Raw genomic sequence first — 12,068 nt, 5'->3', positions numbered from 1 at the left:
GAAAAAGATATGTTTCTCTTCACGCATATTTATAAATTCTCTAAGAAAAAGTAAAATCTTTAATAAATGTAGAGTCTGCAACTTAGAATGATGTAAAAGGGAAAGAACGCTATGGGCACCAGTGTCAGGTGGTTTAAGAATGCATATGTGGAAAGAAGAGAGGTGAATTTTAATTCCACTTTTACCAAGTATTTAGGGGCTGCTTTAGAATAACTTTATGTGACCCCACAGCAAAGATGGCGAACTACGAAAATGTAGTTATCTGGTGTGGGAGGATCTGAGGAGTCTTAGAAGGCACATCTTGTTAGAAGTCACTCTTCTTTATCTCCAGCCTGCCACCAGGACCACGATTTCCACCCACCCCAGCAGTGATTCTCAACAGGGTGCCGTTGGCATCGCAGGCCGCTTACCATCGTGGCGTTTTAGTCAGGGTCCTCCAAGAAACAGAACCAATAGGATGTGTGTGTGCATATATCCACATACATGTATGTATATTCAGAGAGAAACTTAGATAAAGAATTGACTCATGCGAATATAGAGGCTGGCAAGTCTGGAGATTTTCAGAGTGAGTTGGCCAGCTGGAGACCCAGAAGAGCCAATGGTGTAGTCCAGACCAGTCCAAAGGCCTGAGGACCTGGAGAGCTGACGGTGCAGTTCTGGTCCTGAGGACGACAGCCTCCAGACCCGGGAAGAGCTGATGTTCAATTCAAGTCTGAAGGCAGGAAGAGTTCTCTCTGACTCTGGGGGCATCAGCCTTTTTGTTCTGTTCAGGCCTTTAACTAATTGAGTGAGGCCCACCCACATTATAGAGGGCAATCTGCTTTACTCAGTTTACCAATTTAAATGTTAGTCTCTTTCAGAAACACCCTCACAGAATCACCTAGAATAATGTTTGACCAAATATCTGGGCACCCCGTGGCTCAGTCAAGTTGACACACGAAATTAACCGTCACACTTAGCTTTGCCCAAAAAATGCTAGTAATACTCCCTGATCATTTTGACAGCTTACAAATATCCCTGGGGGTTGGGGAAGAGGATAGTACTTCCTTGGTTAAGAAACACTGCCGTGGAGCACCTCCTGTAGGTTAAGAGCTTTATCCTTCAGGAGTTCCTTATCAAAAATGTTGATGTGTTACTGGAATGATTAATGTCATCATCACTCACCAGTGTTTTCTTTTTTTCCCTAAAATTTGTTCTTAAAACTTTTAATGTAATAAGATTTTAGGGGAAAAATTCCTTTACCTTTTGTTATTTGTATTTATACAGCATCTTTTTCAGTTTTAGGTATGCATATTTGCTTACATAGTGGTAATCCTAATATATTTTGTACATTTTTTTTCAAATAACATCTTTTCATGTTATGACAGTCAGCATAATGATAGTCAGACTCTCAAGTGCATATTCCACAACTTTTATCATTACAAGTAACATTGCAGTGTGTATCTTCAGACATGGGCCCTCTGTGCCCTCTGCTCACACCCCTTTGCCCTCTCTTCTTTTGGGGGGTCATTTCTTTCATGAACATTTTAAAACTAATTTATTTTTTGTTTAGTTAGCTAGTCATCAGAGATGAGAGGAAGGTAAATTTAAGGATGGAAGAGTGAGACTTGAAGATCTGGGACAGGAACTGTGTGACACTACGTTTCTATATGCAGAAGGGGTATTCAGAAACGTAAGACTTTTTCTTCCAATATTGTGGGACCGGGAGAAAATTTTACAATGATGTGTGGATACTGGATATGGAAGCAAACATGTTACGCTGTGTGTGTTAATTGGGTTTCCTGCCTCCTGCCTGGAGTTTAGCCCTGCTGCTTTCTATGCTCTGTACTTAGGCGTGGATGTTCCGTCAGGGGAGGTGGAAGGAAGACAGACAGGAAGGAGCTTTTCCCTCTCTACAGCAGGGGAAGGACCGGAAATAATGGAAGAGGAGATCTAAGAATCATAGTTTTGGAGTCCCTAACCTATCCCTAACCCAATATAGCTAATAGCCTTGACACTGTGTATTCTTGCTGGAAAAGAAGTTACATTGATTAAACATGATTTCAGCAATGAAGAAAGTAGTATTCAAACTAATGAATTTGTGAGTTTTGAAGAAAAGTGCTAAAAGTTTTTCTGTGGTCTTAATTGTGCCTTCATGATCTCAGTTATACCATTGTCTTATGAAAAGATTTTTTTGCTTGTGTTTTATGTATATACATGTATGTATAGTTTTAAGAATTAAAGATTATTCTGAATAAACTCAGTTTGCACAGTTTTGGTACTTAACATGTAAATTCAAATTAGTTTATTATCTATGATGCATAGTCTTGACTATAATTATACTTTGTATGTAGCAAAGTTGAGTCTTAAAAATATCAAATACAGAAACTCCAAAGTTTTACATATATTTTTTTTCCTCCTAGTATCTAAGATTTTGAGATAATATAAAATGAAATCAGTTGAAAGGATGCTTCATAAAGTAGTCTACATTTAATGTGGAAAAAAAAGATAGCTAGTCTTGAGATGTTTTTTACATTTTGTCAGCCGGTTTTAGTAAATTTCAAAGATATGCCCAGTTTTCTCTCCATGATGCTATGAGGCATATAGGTGCAGATTATCATCACTTATATGTGAAGGAAATGAGGCATAAAAGGCTAAGGAGGAGTGCTGGGGCTCAAATTCAGGACCCTTACCCTTGCTTTAAGTACTGTGAAAATCATCAGTCTCACTTCCCTTGGTCTCAGGCCACAGAAAAGGGGTCATGGTCGAGGCCCCTCCCCTCTCTCCCACATTCGAGCTGTCAGTGAAGTCTGCTGACACTACCTCCAGACAGTGAGGCAGATCCGTCTCCTTTCTGTTTTTTTTGTTTTTGTGAGGAAGATCAGCCGTGAGTTAACATCCATGCCAATCCTCCTCTTTTTGCTGAGGAAGACTGGCCCTGAGCTAACATCTATTGCCAATCCTCCTCCTTTTTTTCCCTTTTTCTCCCCAAAGCCCCAGTAGATAGTTGTATGTCATAGTTGCACATCCGTCTAGTTGCTGCATGTGGGACGCCGCCTCAGCATGGCTGGACAGGCGGCCCGTCGGTGCGCACCCGGGATCCGAACCCAGGCCGCCAGTAGTGGAGCGTGCGCACTTATCCACTAAGCCACAGGGCCGGCCCCTTTTTTCTGTTTTGATAATCGCTAACACCATCTTCCAGGCAACCTGGATTTCTTAGCTGGACCTGTAGATGCCAGACTTCCTGATTGTGTATCCAGCCTGTAAGAGAAACGTTAGAGCAGGTACCTTCATTGTGATGAAGAGACCTCATGTTTATTGAGATGGGCACTGTTCTCAGAGCATTTATACTTCCTTATAAATTATATATGTACACCAGCCTACATAATGACGTGTTACTTAAGTTATAAAACAAGAGTTTTAGAAAAAGAACGAGACAATAATAAAAATGCTTAAAATTTTTAATAATAGTACAAAAATATTTTATTCTCACTAAAACATATCATATGTCTGTGTATTTACTTATTTAGTGAGAGGAAAGTGATTGAATATGTTGCCTTGTTTTTGAACATCTTGTTTTAACAATTGATGATTCTAATGAAGGTCTGGTCTAAGTTTCATTTTTTAAATTAGATGTAATGCTGCTCATAATGCACAGATATATTGATCCAAATGGAAGAAGTACATCTTTCCCTGTGTTAAATCATTATACTAAATTTTCAGGTCCATAGCCATTTATGTGAAGATTTTTCCAGAAAATTCTCTAGTGAATTTCTGACTTCTCTAATACCAACAAATTATCTTTGCAAATTAATCAGAAGATGTTAAATTTAAACATTATTTTAAACAAAGAGAAAAAATACCTTCTTCATTTGAATTACTGCTAACCAGATAGGAAAAAAATTCTGTTTTCAAAGCTAGTAAGTGTGTAGTCATGAATGTTTGTATAGATCAGAAGTCTGCAAACTGCATCCTGCAGGACAAGACTAGCCTGTGTCCACTTTTGTACAGCCCTGTGAGCTAAGATCGGTTTTTACATTTTAAATGGTTGGGGAAAGAAATCAAAAGAAGACTGTTTTGTGACGTAAGAAAGCTAGATGAAATTTGGATTCAGTGCCCGTGCACTGTATTGAAATGGCCACGCTCTCTCGTGTAGTGTCTGTGTCTGCTCTTGCCACAGCAGAGCCGAGCACTTGCAGCAGAGATGCACGCTCGCAGAGCCCACCGCCCGCTCTGTGGCCCTCTGTGGAAAGTTTGCCGGCTCCGGGTACAGATGACGCTTCTGTCACTTTCAGCTTCAGAATGACAGACTGATAGAACCATTTTCTAACTTCTTTTGAATCTATCTTTTGATGTCTTTTGTCAGTTTGCGAAATCCTCTGCGTGATCTTCTTAGATGCTGCTTCTGCCTCCTCCTGGCTCTTGTTTCCTCTTGGGCTCCAGTTACGTGATGTTATACCTTCTCACTGTCCTTCCATCTCCAGGGGAAGGGTCACCCCAGGTTCCAGCCCGCTTTTCTGGGTTTACTTCTCCTCCTGATCTTGGAGCCTAATTCTTCACTGTTTCGTTAGCTCTGTAATACCTTCACTTAAAAAAAATGTTGTGCAGCTCTTCTAATTGTTCTTCATGGGGGCTTTGGTCCAGGTTGCGTAGTGCACTGTTACTGAAAACGGAGTCCATTTCTGAACGTGTAAACAAGAATCTTTTCATAGCGTGAGTTACTTTTGCATTTATAGTTAAAATGTCACTTATCCTGAAGGGTCAGATTAGATATGTTTATTATTTTGAAAATATCTGCCAAATAGTGGTCTGTTGACAGCCTCTAGTCATCACAGAAAAATTCAGCAAATCTGAAACATTTGTTATTTTTAAAAGAAAACTGCTTACCTCACTATTAAATTTGATAGCTCGTAAGGACTTTGATACAAGATAACCAGCATAATTGTGCATGTAAGATCTTCACGGTTAATCTCATCTCACTGTAGAGCGTTGGTAGTAAAGCTTCTCTTATTTAAACTCACGTGACCTGTAAATTCACATTCCTGGGCACACGCAAACTGCAATTCATCACAGTAGGTGAAAGCAGATGAACCCATGGCAGCGCCATGTGAGCCCAGCGTGGAGCTTCCGCTCTCCCACTGCGTGTCCACAGACCTTTCCTTACGTACCTTTGAAGCTGGTTTCCTCCCTCCCTGCCTTCTTCCTTCCCTTCCTTCCCAAACACCGTAAACTGAAGTTCTGAAATATATGTTCTTACGTCCCAGGGATTATCTCGAGCTCTCTACTGTTCCAGTCCGTCCTTACTCCTTTGTAGGGATTATTCCATACAGTAGAGTAATCTTTTTAAAATGTAAGATCCTGTCACTCTCTTCCTTAAAAAACCCTAAGGCTTCATATTGCACTTAGAATAAAATCCAGAATTCTTATTCAGGTACCTTATCTGATGATTAGAGTGGAAGCTCCTTAAGAGCAGGGACCATGTCGCTTTCGCAGTGTATCAGTGACTCGGAAGGAGATGTCATGAGTGAGTGAGTGATGAAAAAGGAATTCAATACCTAGAGTTTCATACTTGTGGTGCTAAAAAGTTAAGACTTTATTAAAGGGTAACCTCTGATTTGCCTTTTTAGATTTTTCTGCGCAAAATTGTCACTTAGTATCATTTTGTGAATGTCTTCATTGGAAGCTCCAAGGCCTCTAGCTGTCGTTCCTGTAAACGGCAACATTATTGACGTGTTAATATTTTCACTTGTCCCTTCTGTCTTTGCTATGACTAATAATATGAATAGATATATTGTGACCAAGTTACAGTAACCTAACTACAAAGGAGTTGGGTTTGAGGTGTGGGCCGTATATTTTCCTTCGTCACATTCACAGTCTTGACACAGCGTTGATCAGACTGCTGGATCCGCCTGGCTGCCTCAGGGTGTGAGGACCAAAGGGAGCTGCCGGTCCTGTTCCTGCTGTGTCTGATGACAGCTGCGGTTGCAGTGGTTGACACTGAATACTTATTTTCAGGCTAAATTTTGGTAGTGTATCTTTGTTTCGGTTATAGACACTTGGTGAAAGGGAAAACAAATGCTAAGTACTTTGTTTCCAAAATTTGAGATTTTACCTTTTCCAGGAAGCTCACAAGATGGTGAGAGAAGCAAACGTCAAGCAAGCAACAGCAGAAAAACAGCTGAAAGAAGCACAGGGAAAAGTAAGTTTTTGCTGCTTTAATAGTATAAAATTTAAAGAAGTTTGTGGTTACTGCTATAAAGATACTTTCACGTTGATTGGATTTGTTCCCATTGTAGAAATAGTGCTTATTTTAGAAGATCTAGAAACTATTAAAGAAGAAAATAGCTGCCATGTAGATACAGTTAGTAGTGACCTTTTAGTGTCTGTCTGTATCAGAACCGAAGGACTCAAAGCCTTTTGTGAATCACATGCATTATCAAAAGGATTATATAATCACATTTTAAAGTTAATAACATTTATTATCTTAATTCCCTGAAAAAAGTTACCAAAATGTTATCAGATTTGACTATTTTAGGAATGAACTACAACTAACCATAAGCTGTTATATTTTGAAGATTTTGAAAATTCACATAAATTAAATGTTAGACATTATGATAATTTAAAAAATTTCTTTGACATTGTGAATAGCGGCTGAATCCAGACCATATGGAAACATCAAAAAACTCAGTTTTAATTTCCTTCTGTTACTCCACAGGAAATACAAATTAAACTTGTATTTCATTTTTGAAAGGAAAGTGTTTCAACCAAATTGCTAATGTTTAGCCGCGTCTGTCGTAAGCACAGTGAGTGTGCGCGGCGTGTTGATTTCTTTTCCAGATCGATGTACTTCAGGCTGAAGTGGCTGCCTTGAAGACACTCGTGTTGTCCAGCTCGCCCACGTCGCCCACGCAGGAGCCTCTGCCCGGCGGAAAGACGCCCTTTAAAAAGGGACACGTGAGAAACAAAAGCACGAGCAGCGCCATGGGCTCCAGCCACCAGGACCTCAGCGTGGTGCAGCCCATCGTGAAGGACTGCAGAGAGGTAACTTGGCCTCGCCACCTGGCGCCACCCACACTCATGCATTCTCACCTCCGAGGGTCCCTTAGGGGTTGGCCAGCAACATTGTGAGTACTAAGTGTACGATGTTAGTGTGGGGGAGGCTTCATCCAGGGCTGGCTGCTTCTGGGGCTCTTCAGTTCCGTTCTCTGCCTGCCTGACCTCGGGGGACCCGCCGCTTCGCTGTTCCCTTCAGGGAGCAAGCTGTCACGTCGTATTAAGGAGAGTGGGTGCTCTAACAATACGGATATAAGAACTATGTGGAAATAAGGTGATTTTCTTAGAGAACAGTGTGTTGCTTTTGCTTAAATTCTGAGAGAAGTAGAATTTTGTATCACTAAGGGAGTCCTAGAGTTAATTCAGATAATTAAGCAATGAAAATAGAATAATGGTGTCCTTATCATTTTAAAAGATATGTTATAAAGGTAACTGATCTAAAGTGGAACTATTTTGAGCTGTTTTGAGTAAGAATTGTATTATTGTAAATTATTGTTTTACTTAATCATTGCCTGTGATGAGAACACATTCCCAAGGGGATTGATCAATAATTCATGGAGTGGCCCTCCCCTGTTTTGTCTTAGAAGCTGTATTTTATGTTGTCTGTTGAATTCAAGTCCATCACTGACTTTGAAGAAGCTGTGTGTGCTTATTCAGTTAAACTTTTGCATGGAAGCTAGGAGTTTATTAAACTGAATAACCAAGGTTGTTACCTATTTTAACTGAATTGCATTTTGTTTAGTTATTATAAAAAGATGCTAGTGAGACAGAGTTTAATACTTGGCCAAATCTGAATGTGACAAAATTAAAATTCACACTGGTTCCTGTTAAATATTTAAGAAACTTTTTTTAATCATAACTTTAATTCTAATTTCTCTGAATTTAAATAGCATTTTTAGTTGCTTGGCACAACTTGTATTTTTGCTGCAGTTTCTCTGTGTGTGTAATTATGTACCTTTTTTCTGTTGTTTACACTAACAAAATTTAAATTTTTTTTGTATGGATCCTTTCAAAGTTTTGTTTTAATTTATGAAATCACTTAAAATATGAACAGGCAGCATATAACTTCAAATAACTTTTTGCTTTCCAGATCTGTCCTATATTCTAATGTTTTGTGAAAAACTTGTCAAAAAGTTTTATTAGACAAAGGAAACACACAAATTTGACCTGTGTAAGTCTTAGAAAAAGATAGAACAATCTGAAAGAAAATGAAACACGTCCGTGTTTCTGTAGACAGTGTGATGGGGCAGTGTCGTGACATTGGCAACATTGGAAACACGTGCATGCGCCCGTGCGTTGTGCAGGCTGTGAGATCAGTCACCAGGATGTGAATTTGGACTTTTCCTTGTTTCTTGCTCTGTGGCCTTGGGCAAGTTACTTTCCCCCTACTTTCTCTTTCTGAGCCCTGGTTTCCCTGTCTATAAAAATGACCATCTTTTGCAGCCATGAGGATTAAATGTTTATGATGTGCTCATCGTAGTTCTGGCAGAGTCAGTTCTTAAAAAATAGTTTAAATTACTGCCTTTAAGCTAGAATCTTTCCTTAGAACACCACTTATCTGCTCTGGAGTTTATGTCCATTAAAGAGTAAATTTTACAAAGAAAAGGAATTTGAAAATGTATGTACAAAGTATCTGCTAATGCTTTTATCCTTTTGCCTTTAGCTTTGACTCAGGGAATTGGTGGGTTCTCACTGAGATTGCCTTTGTACACCTTAGGCGAAGGTCAGTGGGAAGGTTGGGCACACTCGGCCTTTGTGACTCTCGGTAGCCTCCCTGACATGCCACGGGGCTGAGCTAGAGGCACAGCTGTGGTTGGTGCTCGGTGCTTCCGGACAAGAGTGCTTAGCACTGCAGGAGGGTGAGGGCCGGTGCTCGGGGTGGGTGGCCGGGTAGGGGCACCTTCTTGTGTTGATGGTGGTGTTCAGCGGGGGCAGAGGGAGTCCCTCGTAGGGAAGAGTACTTGAGGAAAGTTATTACAAGGGGGTGTGGAGAGGGACCCTGGAAGAGTGAAGAGGACGGCAGTGCCGGCCTGGCTTGTGGTTGACGATTCCGAGGGCAGTTGCTGGATTGTCCATGTGGCCACACACGTCTAAATAAATGGTATCTTTTAAGCTGGCCAGTTGAGGAGGCTGTCGGTGTGCTGCTTTTAGTCATGCTGCTTATGCAGTGAACACTTTGGAAATTCTTTTGGAAGTGGCTTCAGAACAATAGTGTCATTTTTGACCCCAAACTAGGTTTCACAATTTAGTCAGGCTCAGTTTATTCAGATACTTTATTTGATTAACGTGGGTCCAGATTACTTTTTTTTTTTTTTTTTTTTTTTTTTTTTGTGAGGAGATCAGCCCTGAGCTAACATCCGCCAATCCTCCTCCTTTTTTGCTGAGGAAGACGGCCCTGGGCTAACATCGGTGCCTATCTTCCTCCACTTTATATGGGACGCCGCCACAGCATGGCTTACCAAGCAGTGCGTCGGTGCACGCCCAGGATCCGAACCAGCGAACCCCGGGCGGCCGCAGCGGAGCGCGCGCACTTAACCGCTTGCGCCACCGGGCCGGCCCCGGGTCCAGATTACTTTTTGATTATTTTCAGAAAAGACTTGTCATCATTGTATATTCACAGCAGTGTGCATGTGTTGTAAGAGGAGCTCCAAAGTATGGTTTTGGGGGTGGGACAGTGGTAGCCTCCTTGCACACATGGTGGATACATTGAAAAGGGCCAGCTACTCATTCAGGAGTTTGGATTTTAAAAAGAAAAGTTGCTCCCCATGTATTACAACTAATCAAGAACGATTCAATTCATTATTTTAAATGCAGAGTATTTCTTTTTCAGTCATGTTTAATTAGGTTTTGGTTTTATAAAGTGATTTTATGTTTGTACTTTTTAAAAAGTGATTTGTGTTTTCTTTTGATTTGTTTGTCAGGCTGACTTGTCTCTGTATAATGAATTCAGATCTTGGAAGGACGAGCCCACAATGGACAGAACATGTCCTTTCCTAGACAAAATCTACCAGGAAGATGTCTTTCCATGTTTAACATTCTCAAAAAGTGAGGTAATTTTTAAAAAATTTTAATAGGAATGCATTAGAGTTGTTCCTGTACCTTTTAATAAATCATGTTATGTATTTTGATATCTCCTACATAAATAAGTCATTATAAAATGTTGTGTTCTACCGTTTTCTCCACTCCACATTGGGAGCATCATAATTTCGTCTTAATTTCCTTCTTTGAGCAGAGGGTCGTTCATACTGCGGTGTGTGTTGTGCTGAGTGAAATATTAAATATGTGCTGGGTGGGGCTTGGTCTTGATTCTCAGCTCGAGGGTCAGCGTCCGGGAGGTTCTGGATGCTCTGAGGTGTTGGCTGGGTTCAACCATGCGTGGTAAAAATCATATTTAGTTTCTTCATCTTTAAAACTAGAAAAAATGCCTTACTTGCCTGTGTCACAGGGTTAAGAGGATAAAATGAAGTGAATTACGTAGATGCATTTGGGTAGTGCCTTATATTTTTTAAAAGTTTTTCTAAGGTCATAATTTTAATTTGTTCTTACGTCTGGAAGGTTTGTCTACAAGTATCCTGTCATTCAACATTTAGGATATTTAACCTGCGAGTCTTACGTTGAGTCCTCAGAGGATTTGGTCGTAACCTAGCTCGTGGGGAGGATTAGGGTGAGCAGTGGGCACTTGGGGTGTGGACGTGTGTTCACCGCGGCTCCGCCCGGTTCAGGCCTTTCGGAACCGGTCGTCCTGCCAGACTGAAGTGGTGTACTTCATCTTCATCTTCTCATCTGTTGTTTATTGTTGCTTCTAGCTCTGTCTGGGCATTTAATATTGGATAATGCAGTTAATTAGTTAATTCTTCTGTAGACTCACTCTTGTGCACATAAATATGAGTTCAGAAAATGTATAGTTATAATTAATATACTTTTGTGTTATGAATGACCAGTATTAGAGACATTGCATGCGTTTAGCAAAGTAAAGCTTTAGGATATTTATCTCTTAGTGGCATTAACAGTGGATGTTAATTGTGGGTAAGGGATAGGCAGAGACTGGAATTAATGCCTCTAATCTTCTTCCAGACAAGGATAAAAGTTATTTAGCTGTAACTGAATTGCCTTTCATAACAATGTTTGAATTATGAAAGAACTCAAACTGAGATTATGTGGTTTCTTTCTTTTTTGTTAGCTAAGGCCAAGCTAGTGGAACTTGGAGAAAGAATAACTTTAAAAATCAGTTTACTGTAGAATACAAGTTTGATATTTTTCTGCCAGCCTAGTGTCTAATGCTTTTCATTTTTGTGCAGTTGGCTTCGGCCGTCTTGGAGGCTGTGGAAAACAACACTCTGAGCATTGAGCCGGTGGGCTTACAGCCCGTTCGATTCGTGAAAGCCTCTGCCGTCGAGTGTGGAGGCCCAAAGTGAGTCTTCAGAACCGAGTCTTGTGGAGGAAACTGAGTTTATAAAATTTTGTGTTGTAGTCATTTGTCTTTCTAGTTTTAAATGTGGTTAACTATCTTGTTAGTTTTCTATTTAGAGCCTCGGCAGCCCAGACAGTGTGGGATATAGCATTTCAAATTAGCACCAAAGGAGAGCCCTTTTAATTACAAAAACATACATATGTGTTAGGGATCCAGGGAGACCAGGTGTAGAAACGTGTTTTTTCTTTAACCACGTGTCGTGACCCACCAGTTGATCATGAATCACGTTAGTGAGTCATAAGCAGACTTTTTGTGTTGCATACATGTATACAGCTGTGTGTCCTGGGTTTCCTCCTGAGGGTTCTGCCAGAAACAGTTTGGGGAGACAGAGAATGAGACCAGTTCTTGTCAGGGGTGATTGGTCCTCTCCTCTCATCCTGACATTGTGAAATGTTCTCACTTTGGTGAATAGTCAGTTCTGTCTTCCGTATGTGAGAGAGGTTCGGCAATTATAAGCCTTCAGTGATCAGACTCCCACATTTCATAGCAGGACAGGCTTTTTTCCATCCAGTCCTAGGAGGAGGAAAAACTGAAACCCACAGTACCTACAACCTTTGGCATGGCT

The 12,068-nt window shown here is 40.5% G+C and overlaps 1 protein-coding gene across 2 annotated transcripts in view; it reads left to right on the top strand.

Moving 5' to 3' along the window:
• RAB3IP (RAB3A interacting protein) overlaps nt 1–12,068 on the top strand; it is a 41,393-nt gene that overhangs the window by 24,217 nt on the left and 5,108 nt on the right. For both annotated transcript variants that reach the window (XM_058557639.1, XM_058557640.1), the window contains exons 5-8: nt 6,101–6,178; nt 6,817–7,020; nt 9,954–10,082; nt 11,331–11,443. In XM_058557639.1, the coding sequence (XP_058413622.1) occupies nt 6,101–6,178; nt 6,817–7,020; nt 9,954–10,082; nt 11,331–11,443 (524 nt within the window). The remainder of the gene's footprint in view (nt 1–6,100; nt 6,179–6,816; nt 7,021–9,953; nt 10,083–11,330; nt 11,444–12,068) is intronic.

Source organism: Diceros bicornis, chromosome 17, assembly GCF_020826845.1.
Source record: "Diceros bicornis minor isolate mBicDic1 chromosome 17, mDicBic1.mat.cur, whole genome shotgun sequence".
NCBI lineage: Eukaryota > Metazoa > Chordata > Mammalia > Perissodactyla > Rhinocerotidae > Diceros > Diceros bicornis.
This window is presented reverse-complemented; position numbering and strand designations above follow the sequence as displayed.